The sequence below is a fragment of the Lissotriton helveticus genome, chromosome 7 (genome assembly GCF_964261635.1).
Source record: "Lissotriton helveticus chromosome 7, aLisHel1.1, whole genome shotgun sequence".
In the NCBI taxonomy this organism is placed as follows: Eukaryota; Metazoa; Chordata; class Amphibia; order Caudata; family Salamandridae; genus Lissotriton; species Lissotriton helveticus.
The window spans coordinates 1,150,599,399-1,150,626,487 of record NC_136068.1 but is presented as its reverse complement, the minus strand read 5'-3'; the positions used below and the strand labels follow the sequence as shown (position 1 = coordinate 1,150,626,487).

Here is a 27,089-nt window from a genome sequence, read left to right as displayed (position 1 = left end):
AGCGCTGGATAGCGTAGGGGTAAAAGTTACTATTCCCACTCCAGAGGGTGCAACAGTAGGGAAAGCGTTGGATAGCGTAGGGGTAAAAATTACTATTCCCACTCCAAAGAGTGAAACAGTAGTGAAAGCATTGGATAGCGTAGGGGTAAAAATTACTATTCCCACTCCAGTGAGTGCTACAGTAGGGAAAGCGTTGGATAGCGTAGGAGTAAAAATTACTATTCCCACTCCACAGAGTGAAACAGTAGGGAAAGCATTGGATAGCGTAGGTGTGAAAATTACTATTCCCACTCCAGAGAGTGCAACAGTAGGGAAAGCGTTGGATAGCGTAAGGGTAAAAATTACTTTTCCCACTCCAGAGGGTGCAACAGTAGGGAAAGCGTTGGATAGCGTAGGGGTAAAAATTACTATTCCCACTCCAAAAAATGCAACAGTAGGGAAAGCGTTGGATAGCGTAGGGGTAAAAATTACTATTCCCACTCCAAAGGGTGCAACAGTAGGAAAAGCGTTGGAAAGCGTAGGGGTAAAAATTACTATTCCCACTCCAGAGGGTGCAACAGTAGGGAAAGCGTTGGATAGCGTAGGGGTAAAAATTACTATTCCAACTCCAGTGAGTGCAACAGTAGGGAAAGCGCTGGATAGCGTAGAGGTAAAAATTACTATTCCCACTCCAAAGGGTGCAACAGTAGGGAAAGCGCTGGATAGCGTAGGGGTAAAAATTACTATTCCCACTCCAGAGGGTGCAACAGTAGGGAAAGCGTTGGATAGCGTAGGGGTAAAAATTACTTTTCCCACTCCAGAGGGTGCAACAGTAGGGAAAGCGTTGGATAGCGTAGGGGTAAAAATTACTATTCCCACTCCAGAGGGTGCAACAGTAGGGAAAGCGTTGGATAGCGTAGGGGTAAAAATTACTATTCCCACTCCAAAAAATGCAACAGTAGGGAAAGCGTTGGATAGCGTAGGGGTAAAAATTACTATTCAAACCCCAAAGGGTGCAACAGTAGGGAAAGCGCTGGATAGCGTAGGGGTGAAAATTACTATTCCCACTCCAGAGGGCGCAACAGTTGGGAAAGGGTTGGATAGCGTAGGGGTAAAAATTACTATTCCCACTCCAAAGAGTGAAACAGTAGGGAAAGCATTGGATAGCGTAGGGGTAAAAATTGCAATTCCCACTCCAGTGAGTGCAACAGTAGGGAAAGCGTTGGATAGCGTAGGGGTAAAAATTACTATTCCCACTCCAGAGAGTGCAACAGTAGGGAAAGCGTTGGATAGCGTAGGGGTGACAATTACTATTCCCACTCCACAGGGTACAAGAGTAGGGAAAGCGCTGGAACCCAAAACAATAAAAAAAACTATCACATTTTTAATTACATTTATTTTCCAATATAAACATACTTAATATATATATTTAAATAATTTATTATTAACAAAGATAATAAAAAAATATATATTTACACATTATTTAACACTATAATATCCACCACACACCTAAAAATAATTACAAAATTACATATACTATTTACTAATTAATTAATGATAATTAAATGAATTTTTTAAATAATTAATTAATTAATTAAATGACAGATTTCACACCATATACACTTATAAACACCACAACACAAACCTAAATTTAATTACACATTTACAATTAATAATTACTAATTAATTAATGGTAATTAATTTATAAAGTATTTAATAATAAATCAATAACAATTTAATTACTTCACACCATTTACACATATAAACTCCAGTACACACACCTAAAATTAATTAAACTATTAACATAATTAATTAACATAATTAATTAATTAACATAATTAGTTAATAATTGACTAATTGAAATTAATTAACAAATAATTATTAAATGAACACATTAATTAATCAATTAATTTTATATATTTAAATTACTTCCCACACTATTCCCCTATAAACCCACAACCCGCTACGGAACTAATAACACAAAGTTCCACATAATATACATTAATAACTATTAAAATTCTGCAACATATATTAAAATGACAAACAATTCTCATTAAAAACACTAAAATACATGACATTATTAAAAAATCGATATTTTTGTAAACTATATTTTTGTAAACGATATTTATTACAAATATATTATTGTTATCGATATTACTTACCTGTCTGTCGATATTCTGGTAAAACTATATTTTTGTTATCGATATTTCTTCTATTCGATATTTCTGCGGGATATTTATGTCAGACGATATTTCTCTGATGATATTCCTGCTCTGCACCGTCTCTATTATCAAGCATCCCAACTGATTCCTATTAATCAGTGGGTATTTGGCCCCCATGATCACCCAAGGTTCAGAACGGATCAGTGGCTCATAGGGAGGGGCGGGTACAACAGAGCGCTGTACTCCAACCCTCGTAGACTTTACCTAACTGGCTCAACTGCTCGCACAGTCGAAACTTGGCATGCAGTCACCAAACGACTGGGCTGGAATAAGCATCTAACAAAGGCAACACCATTATGGGAACCCAACATATTGGGACAACTCAGTAGGTGTCCGGGGTTCGACAAATGGGACACCACTGGGATATCGACGGTGTGGGACATTTGTGGGAAGGGGAAACTAGCTACGTTCACGGAGCTTCAGGCGAAGTACCAGCTGGCCCACACTGAGACCTTCAGATACCTACAGATCAGCCATGCCGTATCGGCTGCCTTTCAGAGAGACGCGCCCCTTCCAGACTTCTCCCCTTTGGAGGATCGAATATTATTGGATCCCATGGATCATAAAGCCATCTCACTCACTTACAAGAAATAGGTGAACAATCGTGCAGATCCGATGCAAAAGTTGAGGATTAGGTGGGAGAAAGACTTGGGTTATATAGAGGATGAGGACTGGCGTGACGCTCTGGCCTCCCCTTGTGAAGTGGCCATCACATTGCGTATGCGACTTCTGCAGCTTAAGATTCTTCATAGGGTCTACTTCAATGCCAAACTCCTGTTTAGGATAGGTAGACACCCCGGTCCGCTCTGTCTCCGACACTGCAATCAAGTAGGCAACTTCTTCCACATAATATGGGACTGCCAACGCATCCAGGATTACTGGGTGCGGATTACCCATCAACTGGCAAGAGTCTGCGGCAACTCCCTGTAGCCATCTCCTCAAGCAATGCCTGCTTAATATTTGGGGGGCGACTGATCTTTCTCAGGTTGACCAGACTTGGGCCACGATGGGATTGGCCATAGCGAAAATACACATCGCACAAAAACGGTGGGTGGAGGCGGTCCCGCTCCAGGGTGATTGGGCACGAGACATGGATACTGCATTGATTGCCGAAAAATCGGTCTTCAAGGGTTCCGGATGCCCCAAGAAATGGGACAATAAATGGGGTAAGTGAAATAAATACAGAGGGGAGATCTGGAACTGCGGAAGGAACGGACCGACCAGATGGCCCGACTGATGGCGGGATGTGGAGGCTTCTCCTCCACATTATTAGTATTGACATGGCCCTCCGGCCCCTGTTCTCTTCTATTTCATGCTTTATATCTCGCTGTACTGTGCCATGTTTAGAGGTTATTGGGCTTGACATTTCCCTTGTGCTGCGTAAATGCTCTTGATGTAACGATTACATTCGATTTCTTTATGTCATTTGCTGATACCAAACTGTTTGTTGGAAAACAATAAAAAGTTTGTTTTGCTTTTTAAATAGGAGGGGGCATTGCAGCCTCCTTAGCTTAGCCTCTAAAGCCCCAGGGACTCCATCCCCAGGACCAGCTCAATTACTGTGTCCATTGGGAAGCCACACCAGTATACAATAGTTTGCCTGCCCGCATCAGCACAGGGAGGAAAAGATGTTTGCTCCGGGCTGGCGGAGTCATTTTTAAATCTCCTGCTGGGTGACAGCAGACATTCCTTCCATGCCTGCAGGAGGGTGGGAAGGGAAGGCATATTTCCCCCCATCCGTAGGAGCTTTACAAATGCTCCCAACAGGTAGGAGCAGACTTCTGTTTCTGTGAACACACATTGCTCCCGTCCAGTGGTAGGTTACAGAAATAGTCTCTCCTGCAGGAGCAATGTCGGCTCACGCAGTATGCAGAGAGCTGGCTGGGGCATTGGGTCTCTCCCCTGCCCCCCCAACTTGCTGCTTGGTGGATGCCCCTTGTTGGCACCGGGCTGCCCACACATGGGAAGGGGGTCACCAGGGCAACAATATGCTCAAGGAGGGGTTTGTGCACCCCATCCCCTTTGAGTTAAGTATAGACCCTGGGGGATAGGGTACCTGGGGACTATTAAGGCTCTGGAAGGGGGACAGGTGGCCCCCTCCCCTTTTTATTAGAATTTGCCTCCACGGTATGAAGCCCGGGGCCTATTAGGAATCAGGGATGGGGGCAGCATGCCCATTCCTTTAATATATATGCCTCAACACAGTGGGGTGGGTTTCCCTGGGCCACTACTGGCTTGGACTAGAGGGCTATGCACCCCTTCCCTTTATCGTAGATAGTTTGGTGCTGGGGTATTGGATCCATATGGCATATTTAGGCTTTGGGTTGAGGGTGTGTGTGTCCCCCTTCCATTTATATAAATGGTCTGGCCCGGGGGGGGGTCAGATCCTGGGTCCTCTATAGAAATATATAATATGTTGTTGCTTGGGTGATGCCACTAGCAATGTAATTGGTAATGCGATCTGTAATTTCATACTCAGTGCTTTCTGGATGCATGGCTTATAGTAAACTGAGAAAGCCTCTTTTATGGTTTTTATTAATAATGTCCTAGCAACGGAAGGGGCTCTTTAGGTTATACGATAAAGTCAATTCTGAAGATGACGGCTATCTTTTCACCAGTCTTAAATATAGTTTCCTTCGTGCCTATTTGTCATCCCCAATATTTTCACAAGATACACCGAACATTGGTCTGGTATCAAAGGGCACCAAAGTCATCTTGCAAAGCTTCCCAAGCACAGGCGAAAGCATTGGACCAAATAATGGTTCTCCAGTCCCAGAAGCAGACCTTTTTTCATAGTCAAGCAATGCCTCCTTGAAGTATGTAAAATCTGGAATCCACCCGTCAAGAGACCTTGGACATAAACATCTGGTTTACTCTTCATGAACCAAAAACAGCCCTGTCTTGAAAGAAAAATACATAAAGATGAAAATCGTTTTGTAGCCACTGAGAAAAGAGCAAATGCTAAACGGCAGGAATGAAATGGTACTGATGGAGAGGTGAGACTGAGACCATAAGGATGATGGACTCGTAATAGTATAGCAGGATTTACATACATAGTGCTCTAGAATCAAAGATATATACACAGGCATGGGGAAGCTCACTGCGCACACCTTAAGGATCCAGAATATAGAGAATTAATGATCACAAAGATAATACTGTCTTTGAGACAAATAAATCAGAAATTCCTCAATGGTATACCACCAAAATCTGTTCTGCACCATACTCACCAGTGGAACAGTTTTCTGTGATTTGGAGGCTACTTTTTATGAGCTGCTAAGTTCAACTTTATGTGGTTAAGGCCAGCATCTCTGCAGGACAATGAGAGAAATCTCTCCCCTGAATATGAATCAACAGTATTGATAGGATAGAATACTGAGTACAAAATGTTTTACTAAAATATCTAGAAGTAAGTAAGTCTAGATTTGTAACACATTTATTTACCTGTACGGTACTTACATCTTCAAGGTACATAGATGTGGAGCTAGGAATAGTATATTTATACTTTCCTATATATACTCACCTTTCAATGTTTGTCCCTTGATAATCTGTCCTCTATATTTGAATGCCATAGTATTGTTGGTGTTGATATTCAGTACTACAATCAGTGAGACTGCATCCAAACAATTTAGTAGGATGTGCTTTATAAATGCTGTCGGGCAGTCTAGCAACAACAATGGGGAAGGTGAGCTGCTTTGTAAGAAATGAGCAAGCATCCTTTAAGCTCTTAATAATATGTACTTGGTGTACTTGAGATTTCGTAAAACTTAGGAAGAGGAAATTAAAACAAGAAGGGCGAACCCTCATAAAATACATCCCAGATTTATAGATCTTGAATCACAGTGTAACAAATATTGCATTGTCATGTGGTGTTCCTACCTGATGGCTTCTTTCCCACAAAATTCTGGAGTCACTGCTTCAATGAAATTACTGGTATTTTCCCCATTACTGACATTGTCAGACATCACCTCAATCCCACTTTTCTTGTGTGTGGACCAATAAGATGACTTTAAGAAAAAAAACGGAGAACGTCGTCTTCCATAGGTGTCTGGTGTCAAAAAATTGAAATGTTATGTTCAGTATGATCAATTTTGAAGTAATTTAGTTTTCACATCTTTTTTCTATCAACACAATATTATTATAATGATTAAACAAAATGTGAAATGATTACCGTATATTAAGAGATGTACAAAATAAATCATCGTTCTTCATGAAGAGCTGCATGTCAACACATGCCACTGTGCTATTGCTATATTACATCATAGAACAGGCAGTGTATCAAATCAAATCAAATTCAGCTTTATTCGATTTTTCTTTTAATAAAAATCATAAAAGCACTGTTAAAAAAACCATTTCACATTAAAATTTAAGATAAGAAGAAAAACAATTGGTATGGGTCCAAAGACACAGAAATTACATCACATTAAAAACCTTACATTGTATTCCTATATCTGATAACAGACTTTAAAAATGAGGAGATAGCCATAATAATCTGTTCATTTTCTAGAAATTGTAACCTCAAAAATGCTGTACGGCATTGTCTTAGGCCAATGCTCTTTAAAATGGGAATTAAAAACCTTTTCCTAGGTAAGGTGTAGTATTTACAGAATAGGATACAGTGCAACATTGATTGAGTTGAAATGTCATCACATGGGCATGGGAGTACATTTCTCGACCAATCATTAACTTCTAGAAAAGTAATCTTTCTAAAAAAAAGACCCTAAGCGAAAGCGAGTTAAAAGCATGCAACTAAAATTTCCTTGAACCTGTACCAAATAGGGTTGTATTCCTGGACATATTGACAGCAGATGGTTATCCATGACAGTTATTTTTTATCTCTCAGTAAGCCAACGCCTATTCTCTAGATGGTTTAGGCAATCTGTTTTCAGGGTTTTTCTAGGTATTATGTCCAAACAGTCTGGTGTGTCAAAATATTCAGGATGGCCAATATCATACGACATTTGTTTTCTATAACTAATCCATGGTATATTAGCCACTCTATCCAGTTTTAAACAATACGTAATTACATCCCGGTTAAAACCTGTCTCCACGGTAGCCCAGACCTTACGCGAAAGTAAAAGATGGTTAATTTTGATGATGTCGTAAATAAATAGGAGACCAATTTCCCTATGACAGCTAAAAGTAGCAGTGGAGCTAGGGACCGCCAGCAAATAACGGATAAAGAAATGTTCACAGTATTGAATTTGTTGCGCATCGACGATGCCCCAAATGCCTGCCCTGTATGTCGATGTTGATTTACATTTTGCTTTATAGATGTCTAATAGCTCAGGGACAGGTCTACAGCCAAATTTTCTTGAGAAGTTAGTAACTGCTCCTATTGCTCTGAAAAACGTTCGTTTTCTAGCCTGCATGGCCGATTACCAAGAACCCGTTCTATCAAATTTTATTCCCAGGTAGGAAAACGTATCTGTACTTATGATTTTCTTACTATTAATAAGAATGTCACATTTTTTTACTCCTTTTGGTTCCACAGCACATTGTATATGTCTTGCTAATATTTACATGTAAGCCCCTATTTTGCATGTAATTAACGAAGTTAGGGACAGTTCTTTGTAAGCCTATCTGCATCCGCTCCATGATAACTGCATCATTCGCATACAATAATATGGGAACGGGAGTATTCATGATGATCGGATAGTCCTGCTATGTTCAATCAGGTATTCACCATGGGTGTTAATGTTTAAGGAAAAGAGGAAAGGGGCAAGTATACAACCTTGCCTCACCCCCTTTCTAATACAAAACTTAGTTGAACACTCCCCCTGCCTCCCATAACGCGCCCTTGCCCCTGCCTCCCTGTGCAATTCCTTAATGAATAATAACAAAGGTGAATCCACTTCCATGTCTTTTAGGACGCTCCACAATTTATCGTGTTTTATACAGTCAAACGCTGAGCTTAAATCAACAAATGTCCCAAAAAGTTTTCCCTCCTTTGCTAGTGTATATTTCCTTATAAATAAAGTTAAATTTAGACCCTGCTCAACTGTACCAAGCCCCGCACGAAATCCATTTTGCAAGTTAGATAGAACGCCTGTCTCCTCGGCCCATGTTTGTAGCTTATTTAAAATTACCCTCCCTACTATTTTCAGGAGGGAATCCAACAGGGAGATTGGGCGATAGCACCTTGGTTCATTTCTGTCCCCTTTTTAAAAAAATAGGAATCACAATTGCGTCCGACGAGCTAGGAATGAAACCATGTCGGCTACAACTAATTAAAACATTGGTTAACAGTGGGGCCCAAAGCCCGATGTTAGTTTTATTTATGTCCACTGGGACGCCATCTGGCCCAGGTGCTTTTCCAGAGGCACTCTCAGTTATAACCCTAGTAACTTCCTCAAGGGAAATAACAATACCTATGGGAAACACTCTAGACTGCGCGTTCTCATCATTCCCCACAGTTAATGGGGAAGTCTCATTACGGCAAATGCTCTAATCATTATAGAGACCCGCAAAAAATTCAACCCACTTTTCCTCAGCAATTACAGTGTCTGTAATATCAGTGTCCCTATTCACGCCTGCCACGCTTCCATTCTCGGGGTCCACTTTTGCCCAATTTAAAGAATACCTGTTTGTGCTTGAGAGAATAATATTACAATTGTAGAGGGTGTCCTTTTAGTTCTAACAGTCCCCTCAAAAAAAAAAACCATACTAATCAGATAATGATCACTCATCATACAATCATGCATTTTAAAAGTGTGAACATGACAAGCATACCTATTTGGCACTAAGACAAAATCAATAATGGAATTGCATCCCCTCCCATTAAAAGTGGGCTCAAAAGGTATAAGGAAAATACATAGTTTGTTGGTTTATCCCAAATCAAACTGGAAGACCATTCCATTTAGTAGATCCCCCAAGGCTGTATGTGATAAATGATCATCTTTGTCTTTACCTATGCCACAAATGCCCTGTTTGCTATGTTGATATAAAAAACAATTGAAATCACCACTCCATATAATACACATATCCCCTGACATTTTGTCTTCTAGTTTACACAGTGTTTGACATAAATTCGCTAACACACTCGAAGTCTGAGCTTTGGGAATATTATTATAGAACTGTATTAGCCTTATACCATTTCCTCCTCCCTCCCGTATTTACTGATAAGATCTGATAATACTCAGTTCCACATGCAAGTTTCATATTAGACACCCCTGCCGTATTGGAGTCATAAATACATAGCCCCCGTTTATTGCGCCCCTGCTTGCTGATACTAGCCGGTGTATTAAAAGTCCGGAAACCATTAATATGAGTTTCCTTAGCTGCCCAAGTTTCTAGTAGACAGATTATGGAGTGTTTTTTTATGAGGCTTAACCATGAGGGTCTCTCACTTTATTGAATAGGCACCCAATATTCCAAGAGAGTATTTCACAAGCTTTGTTGGTAACTGACTTAGCCTGTCCCCCTCCTGATATGTTAGCTATCACATTTCTAGTGGAATTATCCCCTGCCCTGGTTACTATTGCAACATTAGAATTAGAATCAGGATTGCCTTGAATATTAATAAGGTCCTCATCCATGTCCCCGCCCTCAGTTCTATGAACCGGATGCTGCCTGCCATCTTTCCGAAGCTCGTGCAGGAAAACTTGACAATGTTCGTCATCATAAGAGATATCTCCCTGGGGCGCGAGGAGTTCCACCCTCCTGTGACCATCCCCCCTCACATACTGTGTTCTTGGTCAATCTATGTCTTCCAAGCTCGTTAACAGCTCAAATCTGTTATAGAGCAGGACATTCCATGATCTCATAGGGTCAGTATAGGAATCCTTTTTTTTTTGTTAATGCCCTCATTTAAACATAATATGCTCAGTAATTCAAAATTTGCTATCTCTAACCCTTCCAAGTGTATGAAGGATACATTTTTAAATTACCGGACTGGGTACACCCCCACAGGGGAGAAAGGATACTTTGTATCTCCAGAACCGCACCTTCGTCTACTTGCCTAGGTTTCTACCTTAGTCTTGAACGTTTAGCGGCCAGTATAACCCCCTACCTCGGAGGGTGGCCAATCAGACCAGTCCCCTGGACAATTGTCTGTTGCATATTATTTAAACATAGGACTTGGAAATCATGTATATAAAACCAGAACATAGTAAACATTGAAAGAAAGAAGGAAAAGTAAAGAAAAAACAAAACACCCTCCTGTGACCATCCCCCCTCACATACTGTGTTCTTGGTCAATATTTGTCTTCCAAGCTCGTTAACAGCTCAAATCTGTTATAGAGCAGGACATTCCATGATCTCATAGGGTCAGTATAGGAATCCCTTAGATGGTTTTTAAGGTGATTCCTAGCAGGAGGCAGATAAAAAGCCCCTAGAGATAGGACATTAATTTTGCTATAGTTAAATAGTGCGTTCCTTACCCTTGTGAGGATTTCACGCACTAGCATAGGATCACTAAACGTCAGAACAATGCAATCTCTCCGAAAGGTTTTCCGTTCCTGTTTCAGCCATGTAACCCGTCTGACCATTTTAACGTTTTTGAATAGTGCATCAGTAAGATCGTTTTTGCTTCCTAACCACTGCAGTGATTTATTACAAAGCCCCTCCCAGGGCTCATACTTGGATGTATGGACTGTGGGGACGTTGGCTAAAATGACTATATATGGCGTGGCAGCGGGTGGTAAATCAAGGCGATTACACTCTGAAATCTCAGAGGATACCCTTATCCCAGTAGATTGTGCCCCTACTCTAGTATTGTGTCCATTTTTCTCTGCTTGAGATAATTTATGATCACTATTAATTTGCATATCATTACTGGGAGGGATAGGTCTTAGAGGTGGCACTCTAGATGCATCATGCTTAGTATCTGAGTTTGATGGCTCTACGGGTCGGGTCCAGATGGGCCTGATGAAGTGGGTCCCTAACTGTGGGATTAAGAGTGTACAGCTGTGGTGGATATCACTGCATTGCGCATTCACCCCCCCCCCTTTAATAACTCTAATTTCTCTATTGTCTCCCCTTAAACTCCCTTCTAAATTTGCCAATCTATCTGTAAGCTTCCCCAATGCTCCCACCATATAATTATACAATTCATCAATTCTCCTCAAGATTATTTCTAGTACCAATGTTAGACCCTCAATTTGTATGTGCGCAGTGGGTCTTCCTGCACTAATGGTATTTCTACGTGCAGGTGTTTTTACTTGTTTGCCCAAGTTTATCCGTTTCTTAATTAGCGATTTTTACTTGGGTTCACCGGGCTCTTCCCCACTGCTGATTTCTCCTCCACAGCATCCGGTTTTCTGCTAAGTTTTGGGGGTGGTTGTGGATCATCCTCTAGGTCATTCACAGATAGATGATCTGAAATCTCCTGAATACACCCATTATGAGTACCCTGATCAACTTGGTCCTCACCCGCTGGAGTTACAGATTTGTGTATCGGGCTAGCATGGATGTTACCTCCCGTTTGCCTGCCCCGCCTCCCTTGCATAAGAGACACTTCTACTATATGAATTTGTTTCTAAATAGCCCCCATAGCACCAGTCAAATAAGTCAACAAAGGTAGTGTATCATTTTATGGAATATATAAACAGGATGTGGTTCAACAAATTATGATAAAGCACACAGCCAAGACATTTAATGAAAGATTAGTGAGGGTATTTAACAAAATAAGGTTGAACTTGTTGTGGTTGTAGATCATTAATTACAAATAAATACATCAAAAGTCATTACATTCAGGCCACTACATCAGGAGTACATTTACATCATCACTTCACAGTATATATGTTGTTTGGTGTATATATATCCAAACACCAAAAGTTGCCTGTAGTGAGGGGTCCACGCAGGTTACTTGCATAAGCCAGCTTCTTTAATAGAGAATTACATTGCAGGCAGAAAAAAGGAACTTCGCATTCATGAAAGTCCTGCCCGACGCGTTTCGTGCGGAGCACTTAGTCATGGGCTGCGGGCTTGTAAAAAGAGTTCCAATCACAGCTGTTGTATAGCACTATTAAATTACTCAGTCCCCACCCTGATGGGCGTATTCACTCCGTTGTACAGTCCCGCTGTGGCGCCACGCGACGTGACGGCCTTGGGAGCAGGAGAAGCCCAATATTGAATTATAAACAGCATTGCGAGTGGAGGAGATGTTACAACGCTACCCACTGGGGAAAGATAATGTGAATATTTGGGTCCAGTCACTTGCAACCCACTTGGGAAAGACATTAGCACTACAAAGTCCAGAGAGCCATGCGAGTGGATACGCCCATCAGGGTGGGGACTGAGTAATTTAATAGTGCTATACAACAGCTGTGATTGGATATATATATATATATATATATTGTTTATGAGATCTCCCTCAATTCAACAGCAAACCATCCGGCACTCCAAGGTAGGTTGAAAGAAGTCCTTTTTATTTAATAAAAAATGACAATTACATCGACGCGTTTCGGGAGTCACGCTCCCTTGCTCACGATGTTTCACCATTATTTTCACCCGGTTAAAATACACTTCACAGGGATAGTAAAAACAAAGAATGGACTCAGTGTTTAACACATAAACCACAATTGACTGGAATATGGCGCCCATCTTTTAATGTGTTCCTAGTCAGTAATCACTTGAACATTTTACCTTATCACAATGGTTCCTATTACGGCTTCTATACAAAAAGATATTTTGCATTTCGCTATCTTTTTCAATTTCATTATGTACATTACTAGGGAATATTAATTTCTCTAAAAACATATTCAAAAATTCAGCATGGATTACCATATGTAAACGATATATAATTAAACTGCAAGTGCATTTGAAAGAGTTCTCACTTGAAGTCTTTCCTTCGATGGTGGATGGCAAGTGCCTTTTCCAGTAATTTATCTATCCTTGCAAGAAGATAAAAAAAGTGCTAATACTACATTCCTATAAATTATGCATTTGGAACAAAAATAAAGAAAAATCAATTCAACATTCAGTACGGATCAACCAATTGCTGCCGTTTACGCACATTAAAGAAACTAACCAATTCTTTAAAAAGAGAAAGTACCCTCTTAGAAAAAGTGCTTGTGCCTATGTAAACCATTATATAGAAAAAAGTGCTTGTGCTCATGTAAACTTTGATAAACATTTCACTCTTTTTCAATACAGTGCTCCAATAATAAAGTGCAAGTGCTTATGTAAACTAGATTCATCTCTCTTATAGTAAACATTTCCACTCTATAGCAGTATAATTTTCACTCCTAATCCGTACTAAAATTCTGTCTTAACGTGCAAATGCAAAATAATTCATAAAATGCAAGAACAATCTAAATATACTTTTCCATTTCTTATATTTTCAAACAATACTACCCCTGTTGAAAGAAAAAATATTCCTAGTTAAAAACTCAATTAATTAATGGTTACAGATGCGCATCTATGTTTCAACTCTTCTTCATATTATTTTACATTTCTTGAGACAGACATGTATAAAGATCCTCGTCCACATTGAGACCATATGGTTCTTTACAGTTGAAATCTAGAATGAAATATGTCTCTAATTTCTGGAGTTTCCTTTCTCTATCCCCCCCTCTCTCTCTCTTGGGTACTTCTGCTATACAGGTGTACTGCAGACACTCAGGATTACTCTGGTGATGGGTCTCAAAATGTCTAGCGACGGGATAAGTTCTGTCCCGATTGACAATTGCTCACCGGTGCTGTAAGATTCTTTGATGGGCAGGTATTGTTGTACTGCCAATATATATTTTTGGGCATGAACATTGTAACAGATAAACAACAAAGCTGCTTTTGCAAGTTATGAAGCTCCTGATGGTAACAGTTTTGTTAAAAAATGTTTTAAGGCTTGTTCGGTTCATGCCATGTTGACATGCCTTACACTTGGCACATTTCTTAAAACCCGGTTTTTGTTTCAGCCAATCAGAGGAACCCTTCTTTTTTTCCTGAAATTCACTACTAACAACTAAATCTTTTAAAGATTTAGATTTCCTATAAATGATTTCAGGATTTTTCTGAACCTTAGGGCCGAGCACTGGATCATTTTTAACAAGATACCAGTGCTTCTTTAGAATTGATCTTACTTCCCTATGTTTTACATTAAAAGTAGTGATAAATCTGGAGTTTATCTGGTTTCCCTGTTGTTTGTTCAGTTCTTGCTGTTTTTTGGTCCTTGAGGGTTCAAATATAATCTTGTGTCGTTTTAGATTCCTAGCTTTGCTCGCAGCTCCCTTAAGAATGCCTGGTTTGTATACTCTTTGGATGAATCTATTGGTCATCTCTTTTTCAATTCTGTCGAACTCCTCTTCACTACTACAGGTTCTCCTTGCTCTGCAGTATTCCCCAAAAGGATTACTTCTAATCAATGCGGCAGGGTGGGCACTATCCGCATGGAGAACGAATTTCCCAGCAGTTGTTTTTCGAAAAACTGTTGTTTCCAATCTATCATTACTTGGTCTTATTCTGACATCTAAAAAATCTATTGTGGTCTTGCTGTGGTGGCCCAAAAATTCCAAATTTATGGTGTTCTGATTAAGGTCACTAATGAATAGTTCAATGTCCGTCTCTGTGCCCTGCTACAGCACAAAGACGTCATCGATAAATCTGACCCACAGCACGACATGTTCTGTCCAATGGTCCGGGGGACCGCCCCCGAGCACCCGTTCCTCCCACCAGTCAAGATGTAGGTTGGTATAACTTGGAACAAAACAGGTGCCCATCGCGGTCCCCCTTTCCTGTAAGAAGAAGTCATTGCCAAATAAGAAAATATTCTTAGTGAGGCACCATTCCATTAGTTCCAGGATCATCCTATTTTGGGCCCCAAAGCGAGCTGGTCTTCTATTGAGATAATATTCGCTAGCTCTCAAGCCATCTACGTGTCTAATGCTAGTATACAAAGTAGCAATATCTAATGTCATAGACCATAGTTTCACTGTCCCATCGGATGTCAAAAATAAATTTTTTAAAATCGGTTGAATCTTTGATGTATGAGGGAAGGAACCTAGCTATAGGATTCAAGAAATAATCTATGTAACAGGAAGCATTCTTCATCCTTCCAATTATCCAATCTCACGAAGAAATTTGTCACTACCTTATCATACTCTTTGGGATGGATTTTACTGTAACAACTACAATCCTGCAATTGATCAAGAGCTTCTTTTTTATACTGCTCCCTCCCCCACAAAACGACATTTCCCCCTTTATCCGAGGGCTTAATAAAGAGTCCATCTTCCTACTGTACTCTCTTTACTGTCTTATGAAATAAAGCTTTCCTGGGATCCATTTTATGTTTCTTTTGGTTTTCCATAACATACAACTTTTTTAGGTCCCTTGTTACATACGCTCCAAAAATGTCCAAATTGTCCCTAACAGTTTGTGGTATGAATCTGGATGGTGCTCTGAAAGGTGTTTCTAAAAGGTTGCTTCTAAGCCAGATCCCAATCCCAACACTTCTTCATTCTCTGTCAGAGTCGTGTCATCAAGTTCAATTATCATGTCTTCAAGTGCTGTTGTATTGTTAACACTCAAAATATTTACATCATTGTCCGAGGCCGGTTCATGTTCTTCTGATTGAGGGAAATTAATTTGTTTTCCTGCATGCATCTTAGATAACTTGAGTTTACGGATATATCGATATAGGTCCATTCTGCTGTTTGGATAATTAAATCATGTTTTTATTTTAGATGTTTTGAGCACCACAATTTCGGCAAAAGGCGGCCAGGAGATAAAGCAATGAATTGCACTAATGAACTAATGAATAGTATGATCTCACACACATGGATTAGAAGAAAATAACAGTGATTGATGATAGAACATTTTGCCCACTTGGGCTCCATTCGAATTGACTTTGCTGCCCACTTGGGTGTGACTTTGACCAAACCGTGTCTCAATAAAGTTATAGAATTGAGACAAATAGATAAGAACCAGTTGGGGCTCTATGATGCCTGAAACAATATCATTATGAGCAAATGTCGTAACTATGACCAGCAATATGTAACGTCAATAACTGTTTGATATTTTACAATTTTATACACAAGCGCATTGCTACCCCGACATGATTATATAAGAATTGTAAAAGGTGTGTCCCTTATGTAAAATATAAAATTACTGTGGAGTGAGGAGAATATCCATCATACATTTATAACCTGTATATAAGTGATGTGAATTTGCACGTTATAAGATGGCCACCACCTTTGCCTTGTAAATCACATGAGGTGTATTTGTTTTTTATGTATTGCACGTAACGTATTTAAACATGGTGGATAGTGGCATATACGAGCGTGATCAAGGGCTAACCCCCGAAACGTGTCGTTTTTCCCTTGCTGAATAAATAATTTTGCAGCACCTGAGGCGTCCGAGTGGTTCCTGAGTTGTGGGAGCCTTGGAGTGAATATATATATATAGAAATATAGATATATATATAGATATATATATAGATATATATATATATATATATATATATATATCTATATATATATCTATATATATCTATATATCTATATATATATATATATATATATATTACCTACTGGCGGTCGCCAGTAGGTATATATAGTGAGGATTTTTTCTCTATGGGATTTTTGAAAATTCTATGTCTAATAACTTTGGCGTTTGTGGACGGAATTGGCTGAAATTTTCAGGAAAATGGAACATTTTGTTTCTGAGCAGCCCCAGGAAATTTGGGGGGGGTTCGTCAAGGGGGGGCCGAGAAAAAAGGGGGGTCCCAAAACGCGTTTTTCCAATGTTAATTTCCATAGGGCGGTTGGCCTCACTTTTAGCCCGAACGGCTGAATGGATTTGCACGAAACTTGGCAAAATTGTAGGGACTGGTAGCCCGATGTGCCTTTGCTAGGTCTCAATATATGTGCTCCAGTGGATTTTGAGAAATTAACGTTCAAAAAAAGATATATATCTGTAACAGCGGACCGGGCAGCGCTCCGGTTCGCGTACTTTTCGCGTTACGGAGCTTTGTGAAGCGAAGCTGATTGGTTCTCCGGCGTCTGTAAACATTCCAAACAGTCCGTAGCGGCCGCCATCTTGTCTCTCGGTAGGATCGAGAGACAAGAGGAGGCCAAAGCGAAGGGGCAAATGACCATAAGGGGGCATAGTAGATCCTCCCTGACCCCCTAGGTTTGATGTGGAGGTTTTAAAAGGGCCCCGCGGGGCAAAAAAAAATAAAAAATAATAATAATCGAACGGCTGAATGGATTTGCACGAAACTTGGCAAAATTGTAGGTACTGGTAGCCCGATGTGCCTTTGCTATGTCTCAATATATGTGCTCCGGTGGATTTTGAGAAATTAACGTTCAAAAAAAGATATATATCTGTAACAGCGGACCGGATGGTTCTCCGGCGTCTGTAAACATTCCAAACAGTCCGTAGCGGCCGCCATCTTGTCTCTCAGTAGGATCGAGAGACAAGAGGAGGCCAAAGCGAAGGGGCAAATGACCATAAGGGGGCATAGTAGATCCTCCCTGACCCCCTAGGTTTGATGTGGAGGTTTTGAAAGGGCCCCGCGGGGTAAAAAAAATAAATAATAATAATCGAACGGCTGAATGGATTTGCACGAAACTTGGCAAAATTGTAGGTACTGGTAGCCCGATGTGCCTTTGCTATGTCTCAATATATGTGCTCCAGTGGATTTTGAGAAATTAACTTTCAAAAAAAGATATATATCTGTGACAGCGGACCGGGCAGCGCTCCGCTTCGCGTACTTTTCGCGTTACGGAGCTTTGTGAAGCGAAGCTGATTGGTTCTCCGGCGTCTGTAAACATTCCAAACAGTCCGTAGCGGCCGCCATCTTGTCTCTCGGTAGGATCGAGAGACAAGAGGAGGCCAAAGCGAAGGGGCAAATGACCATAAGGGGGCATAGTAGATCCTCCCTGACCCCCTAGGTTTGATGTGGAGGTTTTAAAAGGGCCCCGCGGGCCTGGGGAGCGTACTACAAGGAAACAAGAATGATTGACTTTTAACTTATTGTATGTTTATAGACTTTTTTTTTTCTTTTTTTTCTGCTGAGTGACGTCTCGGCCTATCTCCACGGGATGCAGTCCCTACCATCTCGGCGTTTTAGCCCAGGGGGACCGGTAGTGTGGTAGAGATAACGTCTGTTAACGTTCGATTCGAAGGAAATCAGGAAGTGTTGATAAACATTGCCTGCGCCATCTTGCCTTTTTTCAAATGCCACACTTTTGTCGTGCACGGCAGCCATTTTAGATGCCTTGACCAGACCCACTCTCTGCACGCTGTCGATCCTTAGCATGGCTCCCCACCCTCGCAAGCATCTCCCCCAGGCACTGGTCACCCCCGCTCTCTGTCTTACGCATGGGCAATAAACCTCCCCCCATCTGCGCTGCTCTTCCCTGAGAATCACAATCTGTGCCTGTCCGACACCTCCCTTTCGCCCTATTCACTACCGCACCCTCTGACACTCCTCTTCCTCTGTGTCCGATTGTCCAGGCCGGTCCCAGGCTATCAGCTAGCCCTGCAGATGTAGTTTATGGCCCCAGCTGTAAAGAATCACCCCTCTTCAAAGGAGTTATAGTAGATCAAGGCCCACACCCGATGAGATCCGTCACACCACACGCGTTCCTACTATCTGAAAACCATTCTGTATTGTGATTGGGGAGGGGACCGAGCCTGAAGCGGAAGATTCCAGGGATGCCTCTTTGTACATCAAAGTTTTTACAATTATGTGTCACGTTAAAAATATATAGCACTCCAACAAAGTAGTAGGATTATAAAACTTTAATAACTTATAAATATATACAACAAAACAAAAACAGTAAAAACATTTAAACATTTTTAGGGAAAAAGAAGGAAGTAGCGGTCGGTTGTGCGAATAGTCCCAATGCAGCACAACGTCCAGATTTCTGGACGGCACCCAGGTGATGTTGCCTGGGTGCCGCACTGATTTCGGTCTCCGGTGTGGGGCGTCGCGGGGGGTGGGTCATCAGTAGCGGTCTGTTGTGCGAATAGTTCCAAGGCAGCAGAACGATGGCACCAAGGTGATGTCCAGTAAGTTGCCGCCCTCCGAATAACGGCGTGGGGCGCCCCGGGGGGGGGGGGGGTGAGGCGGCGTGAACGGGCCTCCCCAGGTGGAGGCTCGTCTGCTGTAGTGGGGCGCCCCTTTACCGTTTCAGTTGCCATTCCGTCCGCTTTTGGTCCACTGTGTCAAAATCCGCCATTCAGCTGAGTTGCGCCCACTCTTGCGGTGCAGCGATAGGCGGCTGCCACAGGACTCTCAAAATGGCGGCAGGCTCTTTCCTTTTTGGGCCTGGTCCACTGAAATGGCCCTGGGACACCTTGGAAATCGGACGCTAGTCTGCTAGGTCTTGGACCCCATTCTCGAAAGCGTTCCCTCAGCCTTGAGGATTGTACAAAAGTCTTGGGGGCCCCCGACTCCTGCAGGCTTCCGGTGGGGAGCGGCTGCCATGATTGCTTGCGGAATGACCACGACGGAGCCACGAGATGGTGGTGCGTTCATGCTGACGCCAGCTTCAGTCTGAAACATCCAGAAACAAGGTGGGGCTTTCATCGTTTGGGAAAAAAAAAAGTTTTCATCCAATGAAAAGTGTTATTTTTAGGTCATATGATCAAGCCTTCCATCATTAGGAAACCAAAAGTAAAATGAACCAATGAAAAGTTTTATAAACAAGTCACATGACCTGTTATGCGGCATAGGGTATAAAAAGCGTAGAAAATCCGTTGGCACGTGAGGCAGCGTCAGTAGCGGACCGATGTGCGAATAGGCCGAAGGCAGCACAACGCGCTAAGATCTGGATGGCACCGAGGTTGTGTTTAGCAAGTTGCCGCACTGGTGTGGCCATCGTAAAATGCTGAAAGTGGGCGTGGGGCGCCCCGTTGGCCTGTGAGGTGGCGTCAGTAGCGGACCGATGTGCGAATGGGGCCAAAGGCAGCGCAACGCGCCAAGATCCGGATGGCACCGAGGTGGTGTCATAGTTGAGAGTTCTGAGCAGCGGTTGTAACACTGTCTGAAGCTTATTTGCAGCTGCTGCAGCTTCACTACGCGCCAAGATTCGGATGGCACCGAGGTGGTGTCTAGCAAGTTGCCGCACTGGTGTGGCCATCCTATAATGCTGAAAGTCGGCGTGGGGCGCCTCGTTGGCCTGTGAGTTCGCGTCAGTAGCGGACTGATGTGCGAATAGGCCGAAGGCAGCACAACGTGCCAAGATCCGGATGGCACCGAGGTGGTGTCTAGCAAGTTGCCGCACTGGTGTGGCATCCTACAATGCTGAAAGTCGGCGTGGGGCGCCCCGTTGGCCTGTGAGGTGGCGTCAGTAGCGGACCGATGTGCGATTGGGGCCAAAGGCAGCGCAACGCGCCAAGATCCGGATGGCACCGAGGTGGTGTCTAGCAAGCTATGCAGCTGACTTGCGTGCGCACTTGCGGCGAATAGGTCGAAGGCAGCACAACAATGTTTTCTGAATAGAAGACACCACAAGGCGCTGAGATTCGGTTGGCACCGAGGTGGTGTCTAGTAAGTTGCCGCATTGGTGTGGCCATCCTACAATCCTGCTCCGAATAACGGCGTGGGGTGCCCGAAGGGGGGGGGGGAGGCGGCGTGAACGGGCCTTGCCAGGTGGAGGCTCGTCTGCTGTAGTGGGGCGCCCCTTTACCGTTTCAGTTGCCATTCAGCTGAGTTTCGGCCGCTCTTGATGCTACAGCGACAGGCGGCTGCAACAGGACTCTCAAAATGGCGGCCTGTCCTTTGGTTTTGGGCCTGGTCCACTAAAATGTCCCTGGGACACCTTAGAACTCGGACGCTCGAATTTTTTTTCCTTTCCTCTACATGCAAAAAAGGTAAATTCCCGGTACGTTACACGCTTCATCTGCCACGATGTACTCTCCAGAGGAACCGAAAAAAAATATAGTTATGGTAACTATACCATGCATCGTCATATGGAGAGGTGGCACCGATTAATTATAGTGCTGCATAAAAGAGAGATTTGGAGGAGAACCCCCGACCTGCCAGTACATTCATCAAAGAACTGGCACTGACAGCATCAGAGGCAAGGGAAACGGTCCCAAATATTTAGAAGAACTTTGGAAAGATTAAAATGACATGTTTAGATTGTGGCAAATTAATTTCATGTGGACAGATGAGTGTTACTCTAATAAATACAGCATATGAACATCATCATAGTCGATGGTTGGTAGAGACATTTTGACTATATCCTGGACCTGCCCGTCCTCGCCCAAAATGGCGCCGGAATAAATGGGACTCGTAACTCGTTGTTGTGTACTGGTTGCAGAACCTTGAAATCACGAGATACGTATGCAGTTTTGAAGCACATGGCGGGCGGGGACGAGAATTGATTGAATATTTCGACATCCCTATTGATATTAAGTTCTGATGTGTTATTGATTACTGTACTATTGAAAGTTCGAATTAACGTCACCCATGGTACTTGCCCGCAAATGTATATCTAGATAATTTTATTGTAACTGGCCCTGTCGTATTTTAATTATAAAATGTACGTCCACCGATTCCGCAACTGTTAGACACCTTAGTTCTTGCAACCTAATGGCCCGCCCGTTATGTTCCTCTACAGTGTAAATGTCTACTCATCATATACGATTACAGTTTGCTCCGTGGCCGGCCCACGTGGTTATAGGCCCGTATTTGTATACTGACATTTTCACAATAAAGGTTTTTAAAAGAAAGCATGGTAGTAGTATTTACATTGGTAAAGTTTTTAATAATAGTCACTGTTTTAGAATCAGTAAAAGGCAAGTGAAATAAAGCATTCGAATTACATGAAGGGTAAAAGGTATAATACGCAGGAACGCAGTAAAGATAAATGGTCAAGGGTTGTTGTGTTTTCTACTCCTGCAACATAAAGTGATCGATAAGAATCTGATATTCTGGCGTATCGGCGACTAAGACAGCAGGCCGACCCTCTTTTGCTCAACGGCTCCGTCATGGGACGAAGAAACGCCCTTTTTCTCGAAAAAGGAATATATTTTACTTGCAGGACAGTTGTAAATTTTCCGGGAAAGTACATTAGCCTGGAACATTATAACATATGTTTAAGAAAAAATAATGTTCGAAAGTAATAAAAAGCGTAATTTTTAGGTCATATGACCAAGCCTTTCATCATTAGAATAAGAAAAGTAAAATTAACCAATGAAAAGTTTTATTAACAAGTTACATGATCTGTTATGCTTACGTTACGCGCTGCGCGCCGGATCACTTCCGGATGCGCTAACGCGGCGCGTCATATGACGCATTACGCGACAACGCAGGTCCAGAATATAGTCAAAATGTCTCCACCAACCAGCGGTCGGAACACAACCCCTTTCAGCAGGCTAAATAGTTCTGTTAAATGACAACAGAAGGGACAGGCAACAAGAACCATCAGTCAAAGAGGGGAGGGCAAGTTCTTCTCTACCGGGTCACGTTGGGGCGCTACCGGAACTGATCGAATTGGTAGTCTACAGAGTTTCTGGATGTTTCAGACTGAAGCTGGCGTTAGCATGAGAGCACCACCATTTCGTATCTCCGTCGTGGCCATTCCACGAGCAATCATGCTATCCGCTCCCCACCAGAAGCCTGCGGGAGTCGGGGGCCCCCAAGACTTTTGTAGAATCTTCAAGGCTGAGGGGACGCTTTCGAGAATGGAGCCCAAGCTCTAGCAGACAAGCGTCCGAGTTCCAAGGTGTCGCAGGGCCATTTTAGTGGACCACGCCCAAATCTGAAGAGCCGGCCGCCATTTTGAGAGTCCTGTGGCAGCCGCCTATCGCTGCACCGCAAGAGCGGGAGCAACTCAACTACATGGTGAGCGAGACGTTGTAGTCGAAAGAGCGGGCGGTAAACAGCTGAATAGCGGAAGAGGCACAGTGTAGCAAAAGCGGGCGGAATGGCAACTGAAATGGTAAAGGGGCGCCCCACTACAGCGTGTCTTTAGGTGAAACGGATTGTGGGACAAGGTCAAGAATGGAAGAGTTACCAAAAGGCAAAAAGTTCCGCTTGATCCCGGGAGCCAGCCACCTATGTCGGGGGCGATCTCAGGCCACACCAGGAGAACACGACTTGGGGAGGGGGCCGGAGCCAAGCGCCCCCTCTGAGTCCGCGCCATCACACCGTCCCTCGGGGGCCTCCGTTAAGCGGTTCAGGGTGGCACCGCATCACATTGTTTACAAATGCAGTAACGTACTCAAACAGCCCCCACTTACTTTTAGAATAGTGAAGATGAAGCAAGTGCAAATAGGCTTCAGACAGTGTTACAAGCACTCTTCAAAACTTTGAATCATCAGAGTGCATGAGTTTCATGCTCGATCGATTGAGCTAGCCGGATCGGGCAACAAAAAGTTTAAAATAGTTATGTAAATAGTTGTTTAATAAAATGTTTTACCCTGTTACTTTGCTGGTGTGTTGTATATATTTGCATAGAGTTTATCGTTATTTTGGGCGGGGTGGGTGGCGGAGCCGAGCTGTCTTGCAGCCATCATGGTGTGGAGTTCAGTTCATCTCACTAGTTTCGTATTTGTCATGAGGGGTTGTTCCTAATGTTTCTATTTTAGCGAGGTCAAAAAGAGATCCCGTTAGTGGCCTACTGATTTTGCTCGATTCCTTTTGTTTTTTTACACGATTTTTCGCTATCTGCAAAGACTAAACAGAGTATTGCGACTCTGTGCTTGTTTGTAAATAGAGAATGAACCAAAGAGAACCAATTCTAAAACAGTAAATGCTTGGATAACAATCAATCAAATGGAGAGAGAAGCAGGCACGACGGATTACAACGGGGGCAAAGGCCTGCGTTAACTACCCTTCACTATCTGCAAAGAGAGAGTACTCCTAATAGAAATGAGGGGGGGGGGCAGCATTCAAAGCAGATCAGTGTGCATAAACACGAAAATGTTTTTTCTTACCACGTACTTGACATTCGACAGCTTATGATATTTGCTATTAAAAAACCATTGAAATTCACTGAAAAAACCATAGGTTATAGACCATATATAGTTAGGAATTAGCATTTACAAAACCTTGAAAATTCACTGAAAAAAACATAGGTTATAGACCATATATAGTTAGGAATTAGCATTTAAAAAACCTTTTTTTACTCACACAAAACCATTGAAATTCCATATATAGTTAGTAGTACTAACTATATATCGCGCACCCGCAATCCACTGCTGATCATGTCACATATTACATCATTCATGACATGGTCAGTGACATCACTGATGACATCACTGATGACATCTCAAATGACATCACTGATGACATCTCAAATGACATCACTGATGACATCACTGATGACATCTCAAATGACATCACTGATGACATCACTGATGACATCTCATTTGACATTACTGATCACATCACTGATGACATCATTCATGTGATAATACGATGAACCTCTTCAGACTCTAATATAACCTTAGATACACTCAGTGTAAACAGACACTCACAGACTGTCACTCATCCATGGAGTATCTTACACACCTAGTCAGTCATGCAAAGAATCAATCACACCTCCATTTCCTCAACTATACAGTTATACACACCTTACTTATTCAAACACATACTAACACATATTTACTCTCTTTTACAATCCCTGATACAAGTTCACAATCATCCATACAGCCACTCACACATTCACTGGCTCTTATGCACAGTTATTTATATATGCCAACTCTCACATGTACTGTGTTTTACATATGTACTTACTTTGACATGTAGCACTGAGATATCCATTCACTCACCAATGCAAAGTCATACACCTCCCAGCCACCCACACACACACTCAGTCTCCCATACAAATACTTGAGCAACCAATCAATAACCCATATACTTACTCATATAGCTACTGATGAACACATGCAGCAGTTTACAGAACAACAAACATAATGATGCACAAATTAACACAGTTCAGTCACTAACCCATGCACTCAGTGAGACACATTTAACCACTCACTCATACAGTCAGTCATGCACCTACTAAATCCTTCATCCAGACACTTCTACATCCACTCATTCTTCAATATGTAAGACATATTTTAACTTTACAGAAATACACAGTCACTGGATGTTGTCATCAGTGATGTCATCAGTGATTTCATTTGAGATGTCATCAGTGATGTCATTTGAGATGTCATCAGTGATGCCATCAGTGATGTCATTTGAGATGTCATCAGTGATGTCATCAGTGATGTCACTGACCATGTCATGAATGATGTAATATGTGACATGATCAGCAGTGGATTGCGGGTGCGCGATATATAGTTAGTACTACTAACTATATATGGAATTTCAATGGTTTTGTGTGAGTAAAAAAAGGTTTTTTAAATGCTAATTCCTAACTATATATGGTCTATAACCTATGGTTTTTTCAGTGAATATATATATATTTATATATATAGATATATAGATATATATAGATATATATAGATATATATATATAGATATATATATATATATTACCTACTGGCGGTCGCCAGTAGGTATATATAGTTAGGATTTTTTCCCTATGGGATTTTTGAAAATTCTATGTCTAATAACTTTGGTGTTTGTGGACGGAATTGGCTGAAATTTTCTGGAAAATGGAACATTTTGTTTCTGAGCAGCCCTTGAAAATTTGGGGGGGGTTCGTCAAGGGGGGGCCGAGAAAAAAGGGGGGTCCCAAAACGTGTTTTTAACATTGAGTTTTCCATAGGGCGGTTGGCCTCACTTTTAGCCCGAACGGCTGAATGGATTTGCACGAAACTTGGCAAAATTGTAGGGACTGGTAGCCCGATGTGCCTTTTGTAGGTCTCAATATATGTGCTCCAGTGGATTTTGAGAAATTAACGTTTAAAAAAAGATATATATCTGTAAGCGCGCTCCGGTCCGCGCCCCGGTTCGCGGACCGGGGCGCGTACCGGAACTTCGCGTAGCGAAGCTGATTGGCTCTCCGGTGTCTGTCAACATTCTAAACAGTCCGTAGCGGCCGCCATCTTGTCTCTCGGTAGGATTGAGAGACAAGAGGAGGCCAAAACAAAGGGGGAAATGACCATAAGGGGGCATAGTAGATCCTCCCTGACCCCCTAGGTTTAATGTGGAGGCTTTAAAAGGGCCCCGCGGGGCAAAAAAAAATAAAAAAAAATTGTTTTTTTTGCGTGGGTAGCGCCCGGTACGCGAACCGGGAAGCGTTCTGGGCAGCGTACTACAATGAAAAAAGAATGAGAGACTTTTCAAATGCAGTATGTTAATTGATTGTTGGTTTTGTTGATTATTTTTTATTTTCTTTATTTTTTAAGCATTTTTTTTTATTGTGATTGTGTTTCATAATTTATTAAACTTTCTAACATTTCATTGTCAGAAATTTCATAATTATCATGGAATATACATTGTAGTCTCTGAGGGTGTAAAATGTCCTCATTTGCAAGGAGGTTATCTACTGCTTGTACACATTGCAGTAGTTCATTGTCCCAAGTTTCATCTAAAAATTCAATATCAATTTGATCAATTGTATCAATCAATTCTTGGCTGCTCTCTTGCAGGTCCATTTCAAAAGAAACTTGGTTTTCGCCTTCCATTTTGCCTGAAATTTGGATTAAAAAAATATATATTAGTAGAGATAGGGCAATGTTGGGAATAATTTTAGATAGGCATTTTTTATCAGTGAATTTATCTTTGGGCAGTGTATAGTATCAGAGTGGAAGTAGGAATTTAAAAAAGTGTATGTGATTTAACGTAAGTAAATTCATAATTATACAAGAGAAGCCTAACTCCATCCATAACTATAACAGAGAAGTCTCTCTAAATCTATAACTACTACAGAGGGATAGTATATATCTATCAGAAAAAGTTTACCATATTAACTTATAGTGCACAATATACTTCAGTTTTAAAAATAAAAACTTACCTTTAGAAAGAAGTTGAAGGAATTAGTGAAAATACTATTGAAATGTACAGCAAGAAGTAGTAGTCAAAATGGCTGTGTT

At 41.8% G+C, this 27,089-nt stretch overlaps 1 protein-coding gene across 1 annotated transcript in view; it reads right to left on the bottom strand.

Annotated features, from left to right (window-relative positions):
• LOC144770056 (ABC-type organic anion transporter ABCA8-like) overlaps window positions 1–27,089 on the bottom strand; it is a 2,854,033-nt gene that overhangs the window by 2,039,243 nt on the left and 787,701 nt on the right. Inside the window, exon 10 of the mRNA XM_078654287.1 lies at window positions 6,078–6,246. Within this exon, the coding sequence (XP_078510413.1) occupies window positions 6,078–6,246 (169 nt within the window). The remainder of the gene's footprint in view (window positions 1–6,077; window positions 6,247–27,089) is intronic.